The sequence below is a fragment of the Curcuma longa genome, unplaced genomic scaffold (assembly GCF_044706935.1).
Source record: "Curcuma longa cultivar G26 ecotype Majalengka, Jawa Barat unplaced genomic scaffold, ITB_CL_G26_1.1 contig_28370, whole genome shotgun sequence".
Taxonomy (NCBI): Eukaryota; Viridiplantae; Streptophyta; class Magnoliopsida; order Zingiberales; family Zingiberaceae; genus Curcuma; species Curcuma longa.
The window spans coordinates 21-27,617 of NW_027433688.1; the positions used below are offsets into that span (position 1 = coordinate 21).

General features: G+C 36.9%; 4 protein-coding genes across 5 annotated transcripts; 1 reads left to right on the forward strand and 3 right to left on the reverse strand.

The window, feature by feature from the left end:
* Positions 1–866: 866 nt before the first annotated feature.
* Positions 867–11,774, reverse strand: LOC141819218 (uncharacterized). Its single transcript, XM_074706558.1, has 9 exons — positions 11,510–11,774; positions 11,356–11,421; positions 8,697–8,747; positions 8,445–8,509; positions 4,084–4,151; positions 3,105–3,211; positions 1,362–1,411; positions 1,211–1,293; positions 867–1,137 (listed from the first exon to the last, which is right to left on the reverse strand). Exons 2-9 carry the CDS (start codon positions 11,411–11,413, stop codon positions 1,023–1,025), a joined length of 597 nt encoding a protein of 198 aa, XP_074562659.1. The 5' UTR covers positions 11,414–11,421; positions 11,510–11,774; the 3' UTR covers positions 867–1,022.
* Positions 11,775–12,129: 355 nt separating this feature from the next.
* On the reverse strand, positions 12,130–18,100 carry LOC141819217 (putative ethanolamine kinase). The gene is made up of 11 exons (XM_074706557.1): positions 17,948–18,100; positions 16,524–16,615; positions 16,230–16,336; positions 15,880–15,985; positions 14,728–14,850; positions 14,436–14,527; positions 13,817–13,901; positions 13,585–13,690; positions 13,423–13,489; positions 12,624–12,716; positions 12,130–12,531 (listed from the first exon to the last, which is right to left on the reverse strand). Exons 1-11 carry the CDS (start codon positions 18,091–18,093, stop codon positions 12,403–12,405), a joined length of 1,146 nt encoding a protein of 381 aa, XP_074562658.1. The 5' UTR covers positions 18,094–18,100; the 3' UTR covers positions 12,130–12,402.
* Positions 18,101–18,383: 283 nt separating this feature from the next.
* LOC141819221 (uncharacterized) lies at positions 18,384–23,183 on the forward strand. 2 transcript variants are annotated; one of them, XM_074706561.1, is made up of 8 exons: positions 18,384–18,720; positions 18,803–19,001; positions 19,993–20,102; positions 20,916–20,994; positions 21,085–21,152; positions 21,744–21,810; positions 22,511–22,655; positions 22,794–23,183. In XM_074706561.1, exons 1-7 carry the CDS (start codon positions 18,466–18,468, stop codon positions 22,621–22,623), a joined length of 891 nt encoding a protein of 296 aa, XP_074562662.1. In that variant the 5' UTR covers positions 18,384–18,465; the 3' UTR covers positions 22,624–22,655; positions 22,794–23,183. The 2 variants fall into 2 exon arrangements, with proteins under 2 accessions (XP_074562662.1, XP_074562663.1); XM_074706562.1 differs by having other exon boundaries at positions 22,839–22,912.
* A 1,832-nt stretch (positions 23,184–25,015) lies between these two features.
* LOC141819224 (uncharacterized) lies at positions 25,016–25,952 on the reverse strand. The gene is made up of 3 exons (XM_074706565.1): positions 25,671–25,952; positions 25,420–25,586; positions 25,016–25,267 (listed from the first exon to the last, which is right to left on the reverse strand). The coding sequence occupies exons 1-3, from the start codon at positions 25,924–25,926 to the stop codon at positions 25,163–25,165; spliced, it is 528 nt and encodes a 175-aa protein (XP_074562666.1). The 5' UTR covers positions 25,927–25,952; the 3' UTR covers positions 25,016–25,162.
* Between the last annotated feature and the right edge of the window lie 1,645 nt (positions 25,953–27,597).

Consider the following 27,597-nt stretch of genomic DNA (forward strand, 5'->3'; position numbering starts at 1 on the left):
AGTGGCCCCAAAATGCTATAAAGTACTTTTTTTTTTACTGAAAACGCTTGATTGGATGTATGGGTGGAGGCTTAAAATCAGTGTCAAAATGATCTATGTTTGATTGGCAGCAGCTTTTATTTTGTGCAGATCTTATACAGCTATAGTTGCTTAATGAATGCATGCATCTGGCGAAGGCTTTTGCATTGCTGTGTCCACAAATTTTTACAGCCATGATTATTTTTTTCAGTATTTTGGTGGACAATGAGTTGCTATTTGGTCCCACAATGTAATAGTTTGGCTCAAGTGGCCAATTTGGAGGTTGTCTCTTTCCAGTGATGATGAGGACAGAGGAAATTGGAGGATTCTAAAAGGGCCCTTTTGGTGCCCACTTGCATGCAAGTTGTTCAACTTTCTAGCAACCTCCTGTTCTTTTTTTTTAAAAAAAAAAAACGTTTCCAACAAGAACATTGTGTGTCTGGTTATGTGTACATTGTGTTAAAATAAAGGGGTGTTAGTACAATTAGCAACAAGAACAAAAACTTGATAAAGATGAGGTTGGAGGTTCTATTCCGTAACCAAGACGAGTATTGTTGGCTCTTGTAGATTGTCTGGATCTTCAAATGATAATCTTGTTAACGATGGATTCTTCTTTATCCTCTCTTGGTAAGGCTTTAAACTATTAAAAAGTAGATCGGTAACCATCACATGTAAACAGAGCATTAATGACAGATGAGGAAGATGGTGACTTTTGTTCCTCGGCCAGCAAAGAGGTGTGCTAGTTTGACCTTTGAGATCATCATGTCGCCAAGGACAACGATGGGCACAAAGAAGATGTGAATTCAACAGAGTAAATGAGGTTTCTTGCAACCATGTAGGCCTCAAAGTAAACAAACAGACAAAATAAGGACGAATCTAATAAATGCTAAATCACATGTAAAGTAGTTAATAGGTGTGATATAAGTTTATTTTTGAGATTGACTCTTCCCACGGTGTAACTACAAAACTGATCAAGATTCCAGTTAGCTTGAGAGCGTACATGTTTAGTGTGGTTTTGGCACATATCCATCAACTGCAAAGTTTCGGGTAGCCGCTGGTAGTGCTAGACGAATCCCATCAAGCTCAGGCTTTGCGACTATTTGGCAACCAAGGCGTGACCTGCAGAGTGTGCCAGCATTTAGTATTGGTTTTATCAAGAGGAATTTTGAGTACCTGAGGAACATATACTCACGTCTCAGTTAGTCCAAAAGCAAGATCCAGCATATCATTTTCTTCGTCTGTTGGATCTTCCAATTTGTTGTAGTAGTTAACATCCTGAAACAAGGAAGTCACTGGAGTTGGAGGCCTTTTAGATATATTAAACAAGATGATCTCATACGTACCATGACGATTACATGACAAGTTGAACATGCAAGAGAGGCTTCACATGCTCCTAAAATCAGATTAGAGAACAACATAACATTAGTTTGTAATGACATTAAATAAAGAAAAGGATCAGATCTCATGGTACTAAAGAATTTCATATTGGATGAAGAGGGAAAGTGAATTATGAAGCCTCCCATTTATCAAGCAGGTTTATATGTGATCTGTGTTTGTGTCCCAACTATTCAATGGTTGCATATGGAATTTATCTGGCTATTAAGATCCATGCAAGATTACATTGTTACCGAAACACATCATTTAGATCTCTTTTAATGCATTTAAGTTGGGTTTACTTGGGTAGAAAGATTGGAGGGAGACGAGGGTGAGAGAAAGACTCACAAAACTAGCTTTAGATTTTTCAAGGGGCTCATACAGATTTTTTACATCATTTCACTCTATCCATCATCTATCTTTCCAGCCAAGTAAAACTAGCTTTAGATCTCTTTCAATCATTCTACGAATAATCTTCCTCTTTGACACTCATATTCCACTCAAAATTGTTACCAATGAAATTTATCAATAATCTCTTAACATGCTTTAAACATATTAATCTATCATCTCTTAGTTACACAAGTTACGCATAACTGGCATGAATAGCACTATAACCCTCCTAAAAATGTTGCATATCCATTTCAACATCATATGCTACATTGTCATTTTCATTTTGATCCATCAAATATGACTAATTGTAGGACAATTTCCTACTAAGTTTTCATCTAGAAAAAAGTATAACCATCACAGGACTTGGAAAGCCTCTCTCAATTTTAATCATCCACCCTTCCCCAAGACCCCACGTTGAAGGGAACTTCGTACACCGGACTACTCCCTTATCTTCCTATTTGATAAATTCAAAAATTCTTGCACTTTGTCATCTAACTTACCTATTCCTCACTTTTCTTTATATTGACCTAGAAATCAATGAAGTGTCAAATTGATGAAGTGCCAAATTATGCATCATTTGTCACAATCCTTTAAACACTTGCAACAAAACTATGATGCATAACTTTTATCACATTGATACCATTACCAGATATTCCTCTCTTTCACAAAATCCTCCACAATAGTCATCTTGAAAGTCTATCATAAATTTTTTATTTAAATCAATAAAAATAATTCTCTATATTTTTCCATTACTTGTCCAGTTAAAAATAATCTATGGTTGATCTTACAAACACCACCAAATTGATTTTCACAAATGATGGTCTCATCTTTTATTCTCCTATCAATCACTCTTTACCAAAGTCCAGTGGTATATTCATCATATTTCTATAATTAGCGCACATATCACCTTTACTCTACAGAAAAAATTGTATATCCACACAGTTGGGATATACAATGGAAACAAAGTAAAGCTTGGCCAGATTTGAATCAAGCTTTAAAGTTTATGATATATTTAGAAACTAATCCTAAAAATGAATTAGTAAAATATCTAGATAAATATAAAAACTACATTTCATTGTGAACAGTTACAAAAAAATCGATGGTAAAAATTATTGTAATGACAAAAATGATAGCAAAATATGGATGTAGATTATGTAAATATAACCAAAGAAGTGATGTGATGTTGGATACCCATGTAACATGAAGAAAAGACTGGCGCATATCAGCAGCGCAAAAAAACTTTTTAGGATAGTTATCAGGAAAAAACTGAGAAAAAAATAACCCAATCTTATTCTTTTTTATATTAATACTTTAGTACAAACCTTCGAGTTCAATATCATTCTCATGAGCAGCTTCTAGCATCGACATTCCAACAGGAACCTTAATAACCTTCTCATCCCCATCCTTGTCAACAAAAGTCACAGTTATCCTGTATGGTGGAAAATAGTAATGAAGAATAAGATGGCTTTCATGACCTGGTCAATAATCATAAAATATCACCTGAGACAAACCATTGATATAAAAAACTAGAGAAATGTATCATCAAACTTTTAAGTAGATTAAGGGATTAAAAACAGAATACAAAGAAAGCAAATCTCAATGAAGATAAGACCAACTAAATTTTATCGTTTGTGCTAAATTCCAATACTAATAATTACTGTGCACATTAAAAAAGCAGAATGCTTAACATATTGACACCAGCATAATATAAAGGGAAGCAGAAACATAGACATTCAACAGAATAGTTGCTAATAATCACAATATAACATAAAGAGAGCACAAAAAACAGAAGATCAATTGATGGTAGCAAGATAATATTCTATCTAAAATTTCAGAGCTATTAAAAGATGTTCGAGAAATCAGATATTACAGCAGAAACGTATATTATGTTACCCTAGAAAGCTTTATCATATTGAATTACTTTAACTTGAGGAATATTTTGGACAGTAAAAAAAGAAATAGAATTGTTCATCAGAATAATCATTTCTGCACTTAAAATGATATGCTGTAGGAGGGCATTTATCCAAACCATCACGAGTCTTAAGGAAGAATCATTGCCATTGGATCAATAGTTTAAGACTTACTAATTACAGGTTGAAAAAACTCACATTGAATATTTGGTTTCAACATGATTAGTTCCAAGAACTCAACAAGAAAAACATGGATTTTAAATATCACAAAGTGTCTGATTCTGAATAGGTGACATTCACAGAGAAAAGGAGAAAACAATTATCAACCATGAACCATTTGCAAAGTTCAAAGAGTTAAAAAAAAAAATCCACCAAATCTTCAAGGACTTACTTTTCTTCAGTTTCGTTGTCTCCTTCAGCAACTGTACCACTTGCTGAACTGGAAAAGCAAAGCTTACTCTGGAAATTGACATGAAAAAAAATCAACAATGTTAAAAACAACTAGCATAAGAGAACTTGAAACAACTGGGAGAGTGTAGTTAATCAAGAAACTGCATCTAGAAAAAAGAAAGAGCCTAAGAAGCTCAGAATACAAGTTACCAAAACTACAGAAGCATCATATAGTGTATACGAGATGATAATGTGGAAGCATCATATAGTGTATGTGAGATGATAATGTAGTCCAACAAATATTGATACCATTAAATGAGAAACTCCAGCCAATATATAGTTTGTTTTATGCTTATCGAACATACATCACTGTTTTTTTTCACATCCTTCCAAGAAAAAGAGAAAAAATATTCCTCAAAAAGGTTTTTATGTAGCTAAATTTGTTTGCTTCAATGAAGCCACCCCTCACTTTAAATCTTGCATTTTCTATGGCTGCCATCATACACTATTTAAGGATATCTCATAAAAAAGTAAAAAAGTTTTAGTTTTGGTTTTAACTTGTCCAACTACAAAATAATTAATCATCTTTGGACATGTATTTACTATGTTAACATATTTTCCCTCATTTTAAGAGTAAAAACAGAAGATAGGTGTCACGCCCCGAGAAGGCCGTTCGAAAAATTTCGACAGCATCTCCCCAGTAACTATGACAATTCCCCTAAATACATGCAATTATACTCAGCCACAGGCGGCTGGAATAGGACTACTCGTCCAATCAATACACACAACCACAGACAACTATAAAATAAGGCCTACACGGCCACATAACACTATCACATGCACCATAACTAGAATATGCAAAGTCCATAAAGCAAAATCATCGAAAATCCGAATGTAACGAATACCCACAATGCAATCCAACATAACTACAGTCATAATAAATCCAAACCATAACTACATGTCCACGAAATAGTAAATATAACTAAAGACAACGACAGACCACATGCAACTAACAAGAAAGTCTTCCGAAGTGAGATAGCAGCAGCCGACCGAAACTCCAACCTCCAAGTACCTATCTGTTACTTGGGGAGAAAACAAAGTAACCCCAGGGTCTGGGTAGTGAGCATTAGATGCTCAGTGGGTACAGGAAATGTGCATGTAATATAATCATGAGGAACAACAAGAATATACAAATTTGAATAAACATGTATAGAAGAAACAAGATAACACATATATGGTAGCAAGTATCAACAGGGTATCAAGAGTATCAACGAATCAAGCATGGTATATCATCGAGACGATATGAAAAGATCAACTGTGCAACAGATATAGAAATCAGGTACATGTAGCATGTATGTAATGTCATACAAGTGCAACAATCATGGCAAATAAATGCAACAATCAATATGCATATGAATAAAGTAAGCTATGTAATAACCTACCAACAAATGCATGTAATATGCATCAACCATCGCAATCAAAAATAACAAGTCAAGTCACTGTCTGCACTCGTCGTCCCCAGCCATTCCTCTCGGAAATGAACATGAGGCGCACAACAGGACATACTGCGCAAACTCCAACAACTGACCACTAAAGATAAGTGGGGAGGGGCAGTGTGGCAGGAGGGCAATGTAGCCAGTCCTGGTCGCACCCAACTGTAGTGCAACCTCTTACCTATATGGCACCACAACACGGTACAAGTAAGATCCAACAACAAACAACACCTACAACTACTATGGATGCATGATGATCATCCCAACATGTAATAACTAATTTAATTAGCATGCTCAACAAGAATCAGCAGGGATCAACATAGGTCAATGATATCATGGTTAAGATTATTCTAGTCATGAATAGATCAAATGGAGATCATACAACAGGTAATAAGCAACGAATGAGATGAGTACCAACTGGGTAAACTCTACTGAAACAAAGGTATCAGCATGATATCAAATAGATCATTATAAGATCAGACAACAGGTATCAAGAAGTGATTATCAAGGGTATCAACTAAATACTATCTATAAAGCATGGATAATTAACAGAATAGATAGAAAAGCAACAATACATGCACAGAAAAGGAATTCCTGTATTGACCAAGTACAGGGTACCCACCTGATCAAAAGTCTGTCCACGCTAGAACTCCTAGAAAATATAATCAGACTCCGTGTAATAGGACCAACCAAATCAAGGTCCTGAAACAAACGATAATACAATACTTACTACAACCATACTGTATCAAATTACAATAATTAAAATTCTATAACTCACTCCCACTCATCCAATTAACCCTAACCCACGGTTAAAGATTAACTCAACATTTACTCGCAACTAAACTAATAGAATCATACCAAAACCATAATTGGTTTTAACTCTAATTTAACCTAACCCGAAGTTTGGTTAATCTAACCATTTAGGTCTTGTTAACACCACCTAATTAATTAATTAACTAATTAATTAATTAATTGTATTAACCTCAACCCTTGTTTGATCATTACGACCTAACCAACTTTACCAACAAATCAATCAATATAACACATGGAAAAAAGTCAAACCAATGGTTCTACAACTTCCAACAGGTCCCCTTCATTCAACATCCTAACCACACTAAACATTATATTCATTACAACTGATCTTAACCTAACACCCATCAACAGTAAGACCACCCTAATCCAACAATAACAAGATCCACACTAATTTGAATCTAATCTATAATTATATCAAAATCAACAAGAAACTTACCCAAACTACCGTAGATGCCCTAGAATCTCTAGATCCAAGCTCACGGCTGATCTTCAATGGCTTCACCCCTCCCACGGCTCTGTTCCAAAAATATGGCAATCCAATCATACGGGTATGGCAAGGTATAGGGATCCAATGGAACAAGTTCATACCAACAACCAACAACAACTTACCTTAATCAGCCGTGCCCTAATTCTCAAGCTCCGATTCAAGTTCCTTGCGGCTGAAATCCAACAATCTCACGATCAACCAAACTGTGGAGAGGAACCCATCCAAGATTAGGGAAGATTCAAGGCCAATCTAATGAGATTCAACCCAAGAAACCCTAAGGATTCAAGGTCTCGGCTTACCTTCCTCTTCTTCTCCGCTGAGACCGAAACCCAACAGCAGCTTCCCCTTTATAAGCTGTGGGAAGAAGGAAACGATCACAATCCAAAGAGAATCGAAGCAATCCAAGCCCAAACCGAAAACCTAACTCAATATCCTTACCGATCTCTTCTTCTCCGATTCACCGCCGCCGCCCGTCGCCACTACCAGCAGAATCGCGCCTCCTCTGACAAGAAGACAGCCCAAGGTTGAAGATCCTTGACTCCGGTAGCTTCCCTCGTTGCCGGCTCCGACTGCTTACTTCGGTGGTTGCGCGAACAGAAGGAAGGAGAGGAAAACAGAGGAAATCGCGGTGGAGCAGAGGAAAACGTCGCGGAAGAGGAAGAGAAAGATCGCGGCGCTGTAGATAGGTTAAGGGTTTCTTAAGGTTTTTTCTTAACGGGTTTAGATCCGATTACAACCCATTAACCCAAAAGCCCACCATCCACTCCAATAACCAATACCCATTAACCCTTATTTCTATTAAATAACCTAGGATTTGATGAATTAATCCCATCAACCAATTAACCCTTTTATATAACTTAAGGTTTTATTAACTTTATTTACCATAAAACCCCTATTCTTCCGGTATCTTACAATAGGTGTTTGGAGTAAAAGCAAGAACCCAACAACTTTATAACACTCAGGATTTAGTTTAGATTATAAAATATTAATAATTTGATTGAGGATAGGAACAAATCCAAAGTAAGCACAGGTCTTAAATAAGAATGAATGCATATGAATTCTGCAAACAATTCAGATGCAAGAGTTGATATGCCAAATTTAAAGTGAAAAGGAAACTTCAAATGATCCAATAAAAAAAGAAGCATAACCAAACCCAAAATCTCACAAGTACAGTCTCAAATAATACACCAGGATAATTGATCAAAGACAAGTAAAGCTCACAGGTATCACTAGTTTGTTGGATCCAAAATATAACACAGTTTAATGTGACCAATAGCATCGTGTAACCTTATATAATAGCATGGGCTAAGAAATTTAGTATCAAATTATCAACCATTCACGTATGTGGATAAACAACAATTATATACCAGCCACGAATAGGCATTGTGATACACATATATTGTCATCAACTACCCGATGGAAACCTAAGACCAGGGGCCTAAACAGCCTTCCACCAAAGCACTGTGGGAATCCCATCTAGACCAATAATTGACTAAACAAAATTAACAATTTCGAGAAAAATGACAATAGCATACACTCAGTGAACTTCTATTGAACGATAGAACTTACTAATGCACGTCCATAATGGCTGAAAGGCCCATCTGTAAAGATGTTCCGCGACATATAAGACTGATCTGCAAAAAAAAAAAGACACTTTGATCATGAGAAACAAGACAGTCTGGGATCAGAATGATTTTCAGAATTTAGCAAGCACTTAAACACCAAGGCATCATTCTGAAAAATAACCCTTCACAAAAGGATGGAAAACATAGGTAACATAACTAACAAGTAACAAACTGATTATCCTTTTCAATTACTTACCTATAAGTTTGTGGCCGATCCATAGTGTGCCCACACCATTTGCCTTGTGTGCTGCAAAAGTGGATAAGAAAGATGTATAAGCTTAAGGAAAATCTTGAAAGAGAAGATATTGCCTTTAATAGAATGGAACAAGTGGAGGATAGAAAATATTTTTTTAAGTACAATGCTTTTGAAGATGTAATCAAAATAAACAAACACTAAGAAAAATTAAAAAGAGAAAAAAAAAATGGATAGGCAAATATTGACACATATAATTGTTGGTGCAGTTTGCACTAACGGTCAAACTCAAGTTTTAATGAATGACAAATAAGTTAAAGTTAGGTTTGTTGTGGGTTTAACCTCTTTACTAAGTGTGCAGGGTCGAAAGACTTAGAACCAAACACCAGGTTGAAGTCCAGGGTGGTTGAGCCCTGGCAGGAAGTCCAATTGGGTCCGTGGAGCCTGACAACTGGCCGAAGACCAAGTTGGTTGAGACTTGGTAGAAAGACCAGGGTGGTTGAGCCTTGACAGGAAGTCCTGGTGGGTTAAGAAGTCAAGTAGAACTGCACGAGGTAAGTCACTGGAGGAGCGAACCAGTAAGGACGAGTCCAATTTTGGACTTTAGGTGCGGTCCAACTTAGAACCACTTGGGTGATCTAAGTTGAGTCCTGATTAGATCCTGGTCTGGATTGATAGGATCTAATTAATATTCTGTGTTTTAATATATTATACTAACTCTATTTTATAGGATTTATTTGGTATATGGATAAAATTAATTTTGCATGTGAACGCTGCAAAATTAATCTTCATTATTATTTTGCTAATATAAAATTTTATTAAATGCTAAAATTATTTCTATCTATAATAATTATTTAAGGAGGATAAAATTTCCTATAAATAAATAAATATAATTTGAATTATTCTTTAATCCTGGATAAGATAAACTGCAAGAAGTGGATCAAGTTTTGCGTTTTTTTTAAATATTTGCAGATCTAGATAACTCAATCGTATCTAAATAAAGTCTTGGTCAGTGCATGAATTGAACAGATCTTCGACCAACGTACTTCTGCGGCAGCCCGAGCTTCGACGCGACAACGTCCACTTGCTGTCGGAAGACAACTCCAACACACGGAGCTAATCAACAATCTACAAAAGTGTTTGGTAACATTGTTCTTACAATTGTACTTAATTTATAAATAGGAAGTGTGGGGTTGTCACACTTCCTATCCTTTGTATTCGATTCTCTCAACCGGGGATTTTCGCCGATGAGGATTATAGTGGATTGCCCAACGCAAAGGTTCGATGAACTTGGGCCTTCGAGTAGGAGTTGCCGAAGGCTCCGAACGAAGTAAAATCGTTCTGTGTTCTTCTGTGTACATTTCCCGCTTCGTATTTTTTATTTTCCCCTGCACGCTTTTCAAAGTTTAAATTGTCTAACTCTGGTTTTAAACAAACGAATTTTTAAAAAGCACGTGATTCACCCCCCCTCTCACGTGCACTCGATCCTACAATAATTGTCACGACTATCAGGCCCAATAGCTGGCCCAAAATTCTTAAGCCAAAACTAATAGTAACTTACCTCACCTAAGCTCATAGAACTTGATTAGCCAATAACTCAGTGTAGAAAAAAAGTGAGGCGGGTTATCTCCCTTGCTTAAGGTTTGTCTGTTGTCTCCATCAAAACCCAAAGCCCATCTTATAGCCCACAATCGTCCTCAACCAGTAGCACATCAGACTCAACAATGATTGCACAATCCATAGACAATCCTTTCCAACTCCTCATCATGCTTAGGATTAGGTCCATTTTGATACTATCACAACCCACATAGAAGTGAGATTAGGATAAGTTAATTGACGCATTAATTTGTTAAGATGTCTAAGCCTAAGTTACCAGTAGCTGGCTCATCTAAGCTTAGAAACTTTCTATTCAAGCCATCATGTGGGAGAAAATTAGGTGAGTCACATATAACTAATGTTTACTGATCAACAAAGATTCATTGAATTTTTAACTTCTAAGGTCATCGGAAACAACTTGTAAACGGTTTAGTGTTCTGCATTCAACTTCACCTATATAACAACATATAGCATTGTTTTATGCAGGTTGTGAAAATTGATGTCGTGTTCTTAGTCCAATTCAAATTAAGTGATAGTCGCTTATTGTTGTATTATGACTAAAATACGTACATAAATATATATATATATAAAAAGTTGTTTGAAAGCTAGTATATGTGTATCTTATGACCTAATTGTGTCAATAACTTCGCAATTTAGCATATTGCAAATTGCATAATCTATAATTCTATATGGCTGATAAAATACTGCATCATATAGCGCTTGGCCAAATGATCTGCTAAGCTTCATACCAAGGCTACCTCGGACCATATCTCAATCTATACATTCCCATGTGCAAATATTTAAAATATGACACCGACATTGAATATTCAATTAACTCCTTAAACAAATTTCATATGCACATAACTCTGTGGAAAGACATAACCCATAGATGGCCAACTTGAACTTCAGAAGCAACAAATCCTGTTATCCGAAAACAGCAATATCTCTCTTACAGGAAATCAGCAAGCTCCAGTTAATTGACAGTAAATAGATTTAGGCATAAAAACAGCAACGTCGGCAACATGAAATAGAACTCCTTGAATAAAAAAAGAAGCCTTAACATTACCAAGTCTCGGCTCCTTCAACAGCCTGACACCCAACAGAGCGAGCCTAGATACGACCATGATATGATCTGAAAGTCATAGGCCATCAACAACTTCCAACAAAATGGGAGTAAAGAAGAATAATAGCATCGAATCCATCAAATCTTCAATACAAACCTGCTCCTCCGCGACAGTAGTTCAGTGATACGTTCGAGTGTAGGATCGGGTCCACCGGTGTTAGCGTACTGGATCTGATATGTTCTCCTTGTCTAAACACCTCGAGGTGCAGCAGGGCGTGACTGGTTCGGATCTGGTGGCTGCGGTCGCAGGCGATCGCGGCGATCGCGGGGGAGCGGAGGGAAGACGGATGGGCGAGTAATCCGGAAGAGAGAGGGCTGAGGCAGCAGGGCGCCCTTTTTGTGCTTCGGCGGGTAAGGGAAGTGCGGCGGCGTCGGCTGACGAACCAGGGATGGAAGGCTCCAGACGCTGCGCGGTTGCCAAATCCTGAAATATTGCGCAAAATTACAAGTTAGTCCAATAAATTTGAGATAACCCTCCCCTGGTAAGCCTCAGGCCCAGTTGGAACGGCCCGTTAGCTAGGCCGACATCCGACCGGATTCCCTCCCAGTTAGGTAGGACAAGCCACAATTCGACCGCATCGAGCATAGCCCAACCGCACTCGGACCGGGTTTTTTTCTTCACAGGTATATTTTATTTTAAATTTCTATTATTCCAATATTGCAAGTTAAGCTAAAATTGCATTATAAGTTGGAAGGAAATGATTAACACACACCCTTTTCAAATTAATGAACCAATTAAGTTGGAAGCAATACAATTATCTCTATTTAGTACTAAACACCCACCAATAAGGAATCACTGGGAACACGAGCATAAGTTTGGCTCTTACAACTTCACTACGAATGAATGTGAACAAGTATACTTGTCGACACAAAAAAATAACCAAAAGCAATCTGCAAACGCTATGCTCCCGGATGCACCATCCATGACCATCTAAAGGGAGAAAGAATTATTAAGCAGCCTTATCCGACATACTTTAAAATTTGATTACTTCAACTTCCAATGGATCTGGAGAGGTATTCCCGCGCAATGGAAAAGCATGTTTCGCGCTGTTTCTTGTATTCGTTGTAGCGAAGAAAGAAGTATGAGAGATAATCAAAATCAATCGAGGATACCGTTGCCTGTCACATTGAAAATTCTGGAATTAAGTTAAGTCTCATGCGGAACACAAGTTTTTTTTTTTTTTGGCTTTGATGCATCGAAGAGTTTGTACCTGTACAATAGCCCACAGAGCCCAGTAAATATGGGATGCAAGCCTAAATGTATTTGTTTCAACAAAGAGAGCTTCAAGATCAGCGTCAGGTACCTGTAAGCAAGACAGTAATAATCGTTAAGTGCTAATAATGCCGAATAGAAAGCTTTACAATTCAGCTAAGCTGAGCTGCTCAAAGCAAAGATTGAGAAACAATTACGATAAGCCCGGGTCCTTTATTATTCATAGTAGCGTTATTCTTCAAATTTTAATGAGGGTTGCAAAGATGCTAGATTAGTTGACTGTCAATCAAGTGATTAAACAAACACTGACAACTTTGAAGACATCCAATGTTTCAAATGACACTAGTGAATTGGATTTTTCAGTAGTCTCTTCACTATTTTCCACAGTAAAAATACACAATGACAAGAAAATAAATAAAATAATTGAAAAAACATATAATTTGAGTCTTCAAAATCTAATGAGGGAATTTTATAAACTAATAAAACTGACTAATCAGACCAACACAAAAAGGGGAAGAAAACAGAGCCTGTGAACCTATTTCAGATTTCAGAAGCAGATGACAACCATCTCAGTCAAGGAAAGCATGCAGAAATACATGATCATGTATGGTGAAAAATCGAAATGCTAAAGCTTCTAGTCATGTATAGCATATAGCTTCCAAAATAAATGAAGCATGCTTAACACTATTTTTTTCTCAAAGTATATCCACTATGAGAAACAAAGTTAATCATGAATGTTAACCTTTTCAACAAGTATGTTGCAGATTCTAGCAAATCCTACCATCAGACTTACATACCTCATGTGGTTTCTGGGGTTCTAAATAATTCCTGAAGAAATGGAACTGTGTCTCCTTTTGTGGGTACCTGTTACAACAGGAAAGAGGTAGCAAAAAGTAACAAAATATTCTATCAAGATAATTCAAGCAATAATCAATTGAATACAGAGGAAGGCAACCTACAAGCTATAATCACAGTCAAAGCCTGCATACTCATTGAAGTGGTTTGCAATATCATAGCCTCTATAACTGTAAGATCCATACTCGAAGTCAATGAAGTAGAGTCTCCCTGTCCGTGTGGGATATTAGACACCCAAAATATAAAAATGCATGGAGCACCCAGACAAAATAAAGGTATAATTCAGAACAGCAATGCAGGTGAATGAAAATGAGAAAAAATATACACGATATTCACCTTCTTTGTCATTTAACATCAGATTCCCAGAAAGCAAATCATTGTGGGCAAAGACAACAGGTGAGTTTAGAAGGGTAGTGAGATCCTGTTAGCATATCTCAAGAAGAAGAAAGATATTATGAGTTGTGAGCCACTTTTCACAATAAAACAAGAGTTAATTATTAGATCTATCACAAACTTTGAAGCTTTAGCATATCTATCACACTTTCACTTCTAACAAATTCATTGCATATTTTCGATTTTATATTGAATCAATCACAGAAAAAAAGTATGAGTAAATATTGTTTAGAGTATCATCTTCACATGATATCAAATGCTATTTGACACCTCATCAGATTCTCTAGTGATAGAAATGTCGTACTAAACTGTCAAATTATATAAAATTCTACTTGTTTTAATTATTTTATTAAATAATGTATAAAATTGTTGAATCAATATATGGCATGATGTAATATTCATAAAAAAAAGTGTCATTCAATATCTTAAGTAGAAACTGTTATAACTTGTTATGAAATCATGTACATATTCAAAATGAAAGTGAGAGGTAGATTTTTTAAAACCTCAAAATTTGGTGATAAAAAATTAACCCTACCAATAATCAAATTTTCTGAAATAGTACCTTGAGCTTATCAATTTCAGCTCGGATTTCTGGGAATGAGATTGATTCATACCTAGCTTGCTTCCCAGTGTCTTCAAATTTTAATGCCGCAGCTACAACAAATGTTCTTTGTCAGGATGGAACGCAAGAAAATACAACATGATTATTCAGGAGAAAAGAATAGGGCAATCAGAAGATAATGAAATCTCACCCCCCCCCCCCCCCCACCCAAAAAATAAATAATAATAATAATAAATGACACTCAGCTTTGATCAACACAAATAAGTTAGAAAAGTGAGATAATAACAGTAACCTTTGTCCAGAAACTTCAACAGATCATTCCATAATTGTGGTTCTGTAGAACCAGGAACTGCCACCATGTGGAACCTGTGGAGTTGTCTAGCTATCTCAGAAGCTATTTCAGGGATGCTCATGTCTGGAATCAATTAACTTAGTTCAAAAAACAGCATGCTAAAAATCTCAAATATTAGAAGACTTCTATATAACAAAAATATGAATGCAACAATTTACCATTCTACTGTACAACATCTCAAGTTCATCATGATATAAGGCATGCACTTATGCTAATGTGCACAACAGCAAATCCCTGACACCAAAGTATTGACAGGAAGACTTAAAGACACAAGGAAACGATCATTTTAGCACTTTGCCCCTCAAAGTATGATTTCTTGGATTTAAATATTTGACCCCTGAATTTATAAACCATGTCACTCTAGGAAAAAAGATTTTAAAAAATAAACTATAGGAAGGGGAAATTATGAGGGATGAAACAACTTAGTAAACTACAGATTGCAAAAATGAGACCAAAAAAAATTTAGGAAGCCAAGACATTAAAACTATAAGGAGAAAATTGAAACTAAATCCAACAAGTATAGTTTGACTTTTCAGAGAAGGTGCAATTACTACTGGTCTACTGCCTCACAATATAAGGAATGCACAATTGTATAATATACAGTGCTGAAACCTTGACTTGGATCTTAGTTGATCCAAAACTAGAGTTCTAATTGCACCTAGTAAAGTTTAATAACTGTAATTTAAGTATTTATATCAACAGAAAATGCTCATAAACATACCCTAGACAAGTATCTACAGTCAAGGTGCACCTGAAATTACAATTACTTTGATTTCCATTGATTGAGATAATTCAAGAGTGTCAAATAATGTTACATGTGTAATAGTATAAGCAGCCTACCATCTCTTTAACTCCTGTACATGTTGGGTACTTGCTTGGTGTCCAACAAGTGTACTTAACCAACATGAAACACTTTATAGTTGGAAAGTAAGTTGAAAAATTCTCAAATATGAGCAAAGAAATTGTAATTTGAAAATAATAGTCTGAATAGTTTTCAAGCAAAATAAGGCACCAACAGTTGAATTAAAATCAAAGGCCTAAATTGTCAGCTATTAGCCTATCATTATATGAGCAATCAAAGTATATACAAACCCGATGGTGAAAGTGTTCGAGCATCAAGAAATGATTGAACCATGCCATTCCCAAATATTCCTAGCAACTTTGCACCAAATCCTGCAGCTGAGAGATGTGGTAGTGCCTAAAATTGCACGTAGCTGATGTAAGTAGATGCTTAAAAAAATATTTGCATAACTTGAGATGAGATTATGTTAAACCCATCTTGAATTATGTTAGAAAAGTAACATAAAGAGTTCAAAGGATAGTAACCATCCTTTTTGTTATATATAAATCTGATAAAGAACTTATGTATCTACTTCTTTAAGTGGTTCTTGGTTTCTAATTATACTTGGGCATTACTTTAAATCCTAGCTTTTGAGCCCAACCTGCAATTCTCGTTTGCGATCAATCACTAAATCTGTATTTGGGCCATACAAGCGAACAGTCAGACAATCCATGTTCCCACTATTTTCTCTTATAGAGACCTTCAGCACTGCATGCATTGCAAGATTTAAACAGTTAATGCTTAAATTTGTAAACAGATAAATATAGTAAGGACACAAGAATTTTCAGACCAGTGAAATCTAATAGGATATGCAAGGCCCTTATAACAAGGTTGCTAACACCCAGGTAAGCAAAATAACATAGCAAGAAAAGTATGTAGTTACAGCAACACTTACAAAGATTTGTGATGCCACCAGAAACAGTCTCAACTGTGAAGCAAGACTCATCAAGAGATGACCACTTCAAAAACAAATCCTTGCACAGATTTCTAAAAAGAAAGAAATAAATGTTACTTAATGATTAGAAGAAAACTTGCTCAAAATCTCCACGATCTCATTGAAGATTAAAGGAGTGAAAGATCTATGTTAGCAAATCTTAAGAAAAGTTTCATCAGACCCTCTATTCACACATGGCAAAAAAAAAAATATGAAGCTAAATTGTTAGCCAAAATAACTACTACAAAGTGTAGATAAAAAAAATTTATTTTGAATTTTGTGATATTGGGAAAATTCGCATCGGTGAATATATTATTTTGTAATATGTGTCATAAGAAAATTGCAAGGATATAGAGAAATAAAAGCAGTAAGAAAAAATAAAAATGGTTACATTAAGTTGAGCCCGAGTATGAAAATTGTTGTATATCACATTAAATGTATGAACAATTGAACATCATAGGATACGAAAACTGTTAAGCATGCAGTTGAAGCCAATGGCAACCATCAACCAATATGAAGAAAATTGGAAATCTTGGCTACATGTGAAAAATTGGCAATTTAATTATAAATCAAGATAAAAGGCTAATACAAGGTCAGGAGCAAATTAAAACTAGTAAATAACCATGCTAGAGAAGAAAAGCAGACAGATAAAGAAAATAAGAGATCAAGCCAGTCATATGTGGTTTCTCAATATGGCCGCAACCTTGTATCCTGAAACTTAATTATCTTCAGTTTATGTGCTCACAAATATTTCATGAATCAGCTGTAAATCGCACAGTCTGAATCAAATATTGATGCAAATTCAAAATGGTGGTACAAGTCTAACGAGGTTTCAATTTAGCAAGCTGCATGGCATCAGCAAAAACAAATTATTCCATCAGCTTTTTGAGCTGATTAGAAACCCAGTAAGATGGTCCTAACACATCTTTTATTTTCTGACACAACTGTTTACCGTTTTCGGACCTTTACCCAATCAAGAAACAACACACCTGTTTTGGTTGTCTAATTCCAGTTACTGATCTATTTGCTTATTCCACCAAACAATTGCCAATCCCATTGTTTTTCCAAAACTGACCTAGCTAAAAAGGAAACGGACTTCATTTTTTTTTCATGAAACAGTGAATTACAAGAATAGCTTGGGAAGCATTCGAGTAATGACCTCCACGTGTTTCCCACTTAGAATATACTAGGAGAAACCTGTTCGTTTCAATTCGAGGGTTCTGATCGCCCACTTCAACCTCCGCAAGAGGCTTATCCAACGACCCACAAATCATCCGACGAGAAATAGCATGCAGCACAAAAGCCAGGTGCCAACACGCCGTAAAATAAGGGGAAAAGGCGAGGAATTGAGCGAGAAACCATTAAAAAAAAGTTGCAGTGCTCACACGATGTGGGTTTTCATACGGTCGAGCGGGAGTGAGATGTCGATCTCGATGGAGGAGGAAGGGATCGCCTCGGCAGCTCGATCTACGAGGGCTTCGCCTCCTCGTTCCATGCTAGTGAGAACGTCGGAGACCTTGACGTCTCCCATTTCTCTTCTCCGCCTCTGGCGCGCACAACTCGCAGCTCGATCAGCAAGGCGGCAGCCACATTAGGAGGTCCAAGTACACATTAACGGGCCGGGCCGACCCGGCCCGACCGGTTGCGTTGACGTGGAAGTTGAAGGACCACACAATTTTGAATATTAAACTTGATACCAGGTATTAAAAAAATGCAAAAGAAAATGGAAATTGGATTTCGGATTCGATTTTTCTTGATAACCCGAATCCAACACGCCGCGACTAACCTCCATTCGAGTCACCCTGCTGCTGCACCGTTGAGGCGTTGAAGTCGAAGGTCTGTTCTTATCCGGCGGGCGGCGCTGGAACGCAGAGCCACCACCGTCACATCGCAGCGCGAAATCATGTCCGTCGTCTACGGCCGCTTCGCTTTCCCTGTCCTTTCTTCCTCCCCCCTCCGCAACTCGTTCCGCCGCCGCGCCCTCGTCCGCCTCCTCTACTTCACCAGCGGGGCTGCTCCAGCCGACTCCGCCAAGCAGACCTCCCTTTCCCCAACTCCGTTCTCCTCCAACCTTTCCGTCTCCACTCTCGAATCCCTCACTTCCCGCCAGAAGGACCAGATCTCTCTATACGTTCGCACCCTGCTCCAATGGAATGAGGTATTGCAAGAATCTTATTAGGAGAAAGAATATTTAGAAGTGCTCCCTCGAGTGAAATCTTTTGAGGGATTTTATTCCGCAGAAAATGAACCTGACGGCGGTGACCGAGGAGAGCGAAGTGATGACAAGGCACGTTGAGGACTCGCTAGCTATCCTGCCGTCACTGCAGCGATCTTACCTATCTCATTGTACAAAATCAACTTCTTTGGAGGGGCTCAATGTTGTCGATGTCGGTTCTGGTGCAGGCTTACCTGGAATGATACTTGCCATTGCCTGTCCTAGTAATCCATTTTCCCCGTTCGTTGTGATTGCCTGGTTCTTTTTCTTGATCACGAGCATCCTACCATCGGATTCATGAAGATTTGACAGTTTTTTGTGTTTGGTTGTTAATGAATTGCTGATGAACTTCTGATTAACTTCTCTTGTGCGTTAGAAATTGTTAGCGGATAACATATTGGGAAGAACTTTACTGCATTGTTACAGAAACTCCATGCAAATTAACAATCAAGATACTTAGTAGATCTCTGTAGAAAAGAGGTAAATAATAGGAGAAAATCTGTACTTCGAGGCTGTTAAAAGGTTTCTCTCGGTGGCTGCATTGACCTTCAATGTTTCTTAGATATATTTTAGGCTTTAAACTTCTTCTCAATTGCAATATGGTTATATCCTAATATGGTTATTAACTTTGATTCTAACCTCTATGCATCTTAGTTCAAACAAGAGTTATGGTAATTGAGCATTAGATATTTGATTCACTAGAACTGATTTTCTGAGATGGTCAGTATCAAAAGCTATAAATTCTTATAGAGCTTTTGGAAATATCCATAGTTCAGGTACACTTCCTACAGGGTTACCAATAACCACTAAGAAAGTTCTACATCTATCCCTAGGTTGAATTGTCAATGTAAGAATATGCCTAAGTATCCCAACTTAGCTAAAATGCAATCAAATTCAATTTTTTTCAATTTAGCTAAATTTATCCACTAACTCTGATATTGGCTTCCCATTTTAAGCAGCTTGTAGTCTTACCTTGCTGAGTTTTTGATGTAATTAGAGCTTAAATAATCAACAACGAAAGATTTATCTACTAAAAAATGCTATTGTAAAAGTTCCGTATCTTGAATCATATTGTATAAAAGAAAATCCATTCAAGCCAGGAATGTATGTGCAAACTATTTCTGTGTTCAATATAATGAAGGAAGTTGCTGCTTTTGGACATTTTTGCATTCAGCTACTTGGAACTTTGCTCTGACTCTCTTTGAGTTCATATAGGTTGGAAATTCACTCTTTTAGAGTCAATGAAGAAAAGATGTTATTTTTTGGAGCACATCGTGACTGTTATAGGCCTGTCAAATGTGCAGATCTTATGTGAAAGAGCAGAGGTAAGCACATTTCCAATTATCATGATGCATAATTTATAGGAGGATATTCTGCATCAGTTTGAATTCATATGGAGGTAAGCAGGCATACTATATAACATGCAAAGCAGATGGATAGCATGAACTAAATTCACAGTGCTAGACTAATTGGTATATAATTTTTACATATTCCAGTAAATTGATAGTTAGGTTTAAAAGATGCATTTAGTTTTAAGTTATTTGAGATACAATATGATCTAAGGAATGAAGCTGCTTTTGCTTGATCCCTGAAATATCACGTATCATGACCAGTAGCATGACCATTATAACTTGCAAATAGTCAACCAATACTAAAAATTATTATGGGGAAATTTGCAAAGCTGTTCATGTTGCAAGTATCCTTTTTCATCTGAATTCTTATCAAGAAAAATAAAGAGTGCAATGTAATAGCTTTTGTGCCCTTTTGGAGGACCATGCAACTAAAAACATATAATAGGTGGCTATAATGACTTGTTGCTCTCATTGATAGGGAGTTTACTCAACCAATTTGCTTCAGCCATTGATACGTTGGACCAACATAGGATAAAATTCCATCATATTTTCACATTTACACATCTATAAGACTTTTAATTTATAAAACGTACAGAAAATGTTTGCCTGAGAGAACCCACTTGGCATCCATTCTATATGGATCTCATCTATATTTTAAATCTTATTGAGGAAGAGTTATTGAGATGAGTGGCTTGTAACATTCTCGCTGGCATCTAATCTCCATCTATCATCAAGCTCAAATATTATAATTCTAAACATGGTTTGATCAACATGTCGATAGGGCAGAACGTCGGGCAGTGTGCTGATTTCAGGGAGTTATTTGATGTAGCAGTGGCAAGAGCGGTTGCAGAAATGAGAATTTTGGGTAGGAGTTTGGTCAAATTGTATCACCTGTTCCTATTATATGTGGTTCATCATGTAACATATCTTTGCTAAGTGATTTTCCTGGGCACAGCTGAGTACTCTCTTCCATTGGTTCGTGTTGGTGGCTTGTTTGTTGCTGCAAAAGGCTCAGATCCTCAGGTTGATTTCATATTCCTCGTCAAATTCATTTCACTTTTATTGATTTGAATGTTACTAGTGATGTAACTTCATAGTATGTATAAATTTCATGTAGCTGATTCCAAATAGTGAATTGTACTGAATGACGTTTGTCAAATTTGTATCACTTTTAGGACCTTCATCTCCAGGTTGATACTTGAACTGAGAGTAATCCTTTTACAAACTTCTCTTTTCTTAGTTGTTGAAAGGAGTACATTAGGCCAAATAAATATAAACATGCAATAAGACTTCCAGTAATTTATTTGAACAGAAGGATTTCTACAGGTCTATTTGAAGAATTCACATATGTGGATTATGGATTCTTCAAATACAATGAAAGATGTTTTTTTTCTTGAGGGTGCTATATTCTTCTTCTATATGACAAAATTAAATTTTCATTTTTGTAATTAAATCTTCCATCTTTACAATTCAAGTCATTATCCTAGAGACACCCTATGGTTATTAACTCAACTGAGCAATCACTAGTTCACTAGACCTACAGGAATGAGCATTTAATGTCAATGAGCTTTAGTCTTGGTTCTGGTATCAGTGATCTCTTTCCTGCTATTGTAGGAAGAAGTGAAAAGAGCTGAGAATGCAATTCAGTTGTTGGGTGCTTCGATCCTAGAGTTATGCACAGGTTTGTGTTTTTGCTGTTCTCTTTGTTGAGAGTAAGTTGGTTTTTTTAGTTTATAAAGAAAATGGAATCACTTGGAAATTAAAAATACTCGAGTTTGCTGTTGAAACCCAATTTTCTGTAGATAAGATATGTGACAGAAAATTGATTGAATAAGCTTGGCGTAGATTCGGAATATTGCTTAGCAACAGTAGTCTAAATTTAGCCTATGGTCGTGCTCTAAATTCACAGGTTCGAACTTAGAAGATGCACACGCTTTTGTCTCTTTTTTAATCTTCCTCCTGCTCTTGCAAGTTGGTTTCCTGTGTGTGGGAGTACTATGTAATTTTGGTATGGCTAATCCATTTTGTTTCTAGTTTTAGGAAGATAACAAGATCTAGCACTAAGTGGCACCATGATCCCTGGGCCATTGTCATAAAATAAGCAGAAGCCTCATCATGATAAACAAGATACAGAATGTTTCAGTTAAAGAAACCATAATCTACAGGCGAATTATATCTCCATGTCATCTAATTTATTTGTTTATTATAATCTCCTTAATGTTATTGCGAAGAAAATGCAACTTCATCTTCTGTTTATTCAAGTTGGCTACTTGCTTATTAGCACACCAACATTCTTTAATGTTCTGATGCCTGCTAAAACATTGGGTCCTCCAGGTCATATGTAAACTTCACAAATCTTTGATTGTTTCTCTCATTTTCAGTGGAGTCACATAGCCCAAAAGGACAACGAACTAGCGTGATCTGTGTGAAAGACCGTGCAACGCCGAGAAAGTATCCTCGTCAAACTGGTACTCCAGCAAAATTGCCATTATGACTTGATGAGCAGTTGAATCTCTTAACATTGATGTACGTTTCTTCATTAACCTTACACTTTGCATATAACTTGTTCAAGTATTACTATCCTGAAATTAAAAGTATAAAGACACCTGTTCAAAATCTTCATCGTCTTCAATCTCTCTGTGATTTGTTTATTTCCTTCACCAGAAAATTGTTTGAAACTCGTACTGCTGTATCACCAAAAATATTTAGGGAAGTCCAAGCTCAAGAATCACAATTGCATAGCAAAGTCACATGAAGCAAATCATAGAGTGAATGACGAGACTGTTAAAATTTCTTGAGATTTTGCCAAGTAACTTTGCGTTGGATGACATCAAAAGAACAACTTCTGCCCACTTTGATTGATCAACTACCTGCAGTTATTTGCACCATTTGACTTCCTTTGGTTGGCTGTGAAACAGTTCTCTAGGTGGCTTATGTAATTCAATTATATCTTTATTATGCTTATATTCGTCAGCAATTGACTTTGGCATGGCATTTGTATTTCAAATGTGTGTTTAAAAATACAACTGTGATGAAAAATTATAATCGTTACGTTGATTGAGTTTTTCTAAAACGAATATTGTGGGAATAAATTTTTTAAGTACAACTTCTGAATTATTTTATTTAAGTGATTCATTCTATATGGCATACGAAACATGATCGATTAATATTAAAAAGAAATGTAACATCATTGTTAGGTGAGTGTTATGCTTCTGGTTTTTAATAAAATAATTATAATAATTGGAGAATATTATTTGAACTGAAATTATATATTTAAAATTATAATAAAATAGTTTACTGAGATGTTTTGAAAAATAATGCTATTTTTATTATATTAGTATGAAATACTATTAATTAAAATGTAATTAATTAATTTATAATGATACAATAATATATAAAAAGAAAATAGCATATTACTAAAATCGATTGGAGAATATAATTTTAATTACAATTATATGATGTGAAATTATTTAATAAAAAGTATAATAAATTATTGTTCTAATATTTCTATGTTTAAATATTAGCTGCATTCATTCTATTTGTATGAATTAGGATTGATTAAAAAATAATTATCATTATATAAATAATATATTATAAGAACATAGTATATTACTACAATTAGATTTAATGATAATTGATACAGTGAAAAATGGATTATAAGTGGTGGTGTTAAAAGTTAAGTTTAAATGGAGGTCAAAATTAAATCTAAATGGAGATCAAAGTAGTCATCCGACTTTAAAGGATTTAGGCTCCTTGATCCCATCTGGTTCAGATCATCTAACTCCAAAGGACTTTGACTACTCGACCCCTTCGGCTCGACCACCTGACTTCAAAGGACTCAAGTTCCTTGACCCTATCTATTCAGCAACCCAACTCCAAAGGACTTGGGCTTCTCAACCTCATTAGTTTGATCACCTGACTCCGAAAGACTCAAGTTCTGCAATCCCATCAGCTTGATCATCCAACTTTGAAGGACTTGAGCTCCTCAACCCCATCATCTTCGTCCCCTATAGGGACCCATTGGTTATTATGAATATTCTTAAATATAGTACCACGGAGGTGAATCAAGGAACAATCATACAAGTGTCAGACTTGATACCCTAAATGCTCTCCTACATACACATAACATTCAAATTTGATCTTTCATTATTGTTGACATGGAGATGCTCTTTCAGCGACTATATAACCCACTAAAAAAAGGCATGCATAAAGGGTTTTGCGCAAAAACACATTCATCTTCGTCTTGTATATTTTTCCATTGTTTTTATTCTCCCTGAGCCTCTATGCTAATTTAAGCATCAGAGTGGTCATGTCAAACCTCCTTGACACTTGTTTTAATCTCCATTTAATATTACAATTTATCTTCTTATATTTTCTTCATTCTTAATTAGTCGTTCTCTTCACCGTCAAAATTTTACAACACCGTTTGCTGATTTCAAACTGTGTCAAACAAGAACAATAATTTTAAACTACAAATAATTCATATTTTTATTTTTTTTATTCTAGTATTTTAGTATTTCAAACAAAGTGCAATTATATAACAAATTTTGATAAATTTAATTTTAATTGTTTCACATGAATTCGATCTCTATTATGCGTGTACTTTAAGCAAGACATATCTAATTTTTTATATATCTTTTAATACTTTAGTAGCTTCAGCAAGGTGGGTGAGGAAAAGCCCCAGGACTTTAAATTTGATAGTTTCTATCAGAGTTTGTCAGTCTTCAGTAACCACGTCCGATTGCATTATTCCTGCGCATGAGGTAGTCTAACATAAATTTAGACATTAAATTCTATCTGAGTAATTTGTTTGGAACTGAAATGCTTTAGCAATTACATCATGAACTGTGATTTCATTAGTCTCATAACTTTACAATAACACTCCATCTCTCAATTTTACATGACAATAATATGTTTCATAACCATTCCATCAGCACACTAAAGCCACAATCATCCCATGCATGCCTCAGATCTACCTTCTTGGATCCTGTCAAGATCTATCTTCCTACCTTCTTGGATCCTGCTAAATTTAGCTAGCTTACTGTCTCTGAGATGCTCCGCAGCGACGGTCGCCAATGCCGGCCTCTCACCACCATCTGCGCCCTGCTCTTCTGCCTGTCCCTGTCCTGCCTCGCCACCTGAATCATATCATATCATGTGCACAGACCAGATTGCTCAGTCTCGAGTTCTATAGATAAACACTAGAAAGAATTGAATCCATATGTGACAATTCAATAGGAGAACCAACTTTTTGCTACAACAAAGCACTGAACATCATGAATTCAACTACCTGAAGTGAATTTTCTGAATCCTCCTCCTGTTGTTCTTCCTCTTGAGCTGCCTCAATGCCCTTCTCAGTTTTCCTGTGTTTCTGCTCTCGTTGCTGCTTTCTGATCAATTCCTCTTGACTTTTCTTAAGCATCTCATGCTTTCTTTGCCTTACAGCCTTTGTAATCTCTGTCCAGGCACCAAAAATCTCAGCATTAGTCCCTAAACAACCCAAGAGTACAAATTTTCAGATAATTTTCTCTGAGCAGGGACCATGTGAGGCGATCAGCCGGTAGACCTGCCCTAGCAAGAGCATGTCCTTGGCCTTCAGCAGCCGTGCACGGGTGAACCGGACGGCGGCGCCGCCGTCCTTCTCCTCCGAGACATAGAGCGTGACCAGCGCCACGTAGTAGCCCGGGTTGCTCCTCATCACATCAGCTGCGGTCGTCGGCCAATACAGCCTCTCTACCTTCCCTCCAGGGTGCTGAATAACCACCACGGCCGCCTCCGACGCCTGGCAATTCCCCATCCCTCTTCTTTGCTAGTCGCTTCCTTGATGATGCACGGGGATGGAATCAGCTGGAGCAGTGGTTGACCTTCTTTAATGCATCAAAGGCAGGTAAGATCGATCCAACATTAACTGTGCGATAACAGTATTGTGGTAACTGCACCCTGTCTCCTCGACATAATTATGAGATATATAGACTGAATGATGAGCCAAAAGGAACTCTTTTCAGGGCCCTTGTTGCACTTATCCTGGCTCGAAATCAGTCAATGACCCAAAGTAGATAGCATTGATTACAGAGAATCTCAATTTGTTTATACTCCATTATTCTACTTATTAAACATATCGCAGGATAAAGTTCAGATTACGCATATCTGAAATATACTTGTTAGTTTGGGTAGCAACTTTCTTTTATACATTCACCTACCAAACTCGTAGAATATAATCAGATGTTACGTAGAAAACATAAGGTTATGCTGTCATCGACGACAACCACCACTTAATTTTTATCAGACTTGGTGGTGGTGGTGTGCTGGTGTATATAAAGTGGTCCTTCGATCTCATTGTGATATGACCTAAAGATACCATTCTCTACCTCAAATCAGGATTAAGATACCTAAACTACAAGCAAAAGGAGGTGTTTTAGATGCCTTTTGTTCATAATTGTCTAGTTGGTTCTTTAATTTGTTCAGTCTGTTTACAGTTCAGATATCAATCTGTTTGTTGATCAAACCATGCTCATGCTCAGAATTAAGCTATTTTCTGATTGAAATACAACTCTGAATCTTATCAGGCTTAGTCATGCAATCTTGCTCGTGATAGGACAGATAATCTGATCACAACTCTGAACCTTATCAAGTTTTGGCAAACCTTCTGATTACATTACAACTGTGATGGCCCCATGAGGTCTTCGTATTCTGCAAGAGCATTAATGTCTGTCTTTTTCTTTTTCTTTTTATCTCCCCACCTCCTTTTTAGTCTTGTTTGACTGAGAAAGGAATCATGATTCCTGATATGCATTAGTAGTGGTACCTTTTGTACACCTCAAGCTCCATTATTGCAGGCTTGCAGCTGACACCACTGCATCTCGAGTGCATGCAGAGCTGGATCCTGTGGATGCCAGCAAAACTAGCAAGAATGAACTGAAGGCTTGAGTGGTCATTATCTCAGAAGCCAACTAAAATGAGTTCCTCTCGTTCTTTAAGTAGCAACAGTCGAAGTTTTCGATGAGAGTACGAGACTGAAATCTGTTTTCAGGTTTGGTTGGGGAAACATTGAATCCAAAGGTTTCTGTAAGCATAAATGGAGAAGTCCATTTTGAATGGACATCTTTACAGGTGGGCCGTGCAACATAAGGCCAGAAGGCCCATTCGGCATTGAGCGGACATCTTTACCCCTGCCGTCGTCCCTGTGTGATCCCTCCACCACGGTAACTGAGCTCTCCCAGCAGCCGCCGTGCAACTTCTCCGAAGGCCAGTGAGGTTCCCCACTCCGTCGGCAGCCCGCTCTACAGCTGCACCACCTGCAAGGTCATCAAAGGGGGCCGGAATTGCATGGAACAAGGCCGCCCCACGAACCGGCACCGGCTGTGGCAGCCGCGGCGCTGCCCGCTGCGCTGCTCTTCGACCCCGCCGCATTCCTCGAGCTCATCGCCTACAAGCACCTCGACCCCTCCGAATCTATTTAAATAGTTTT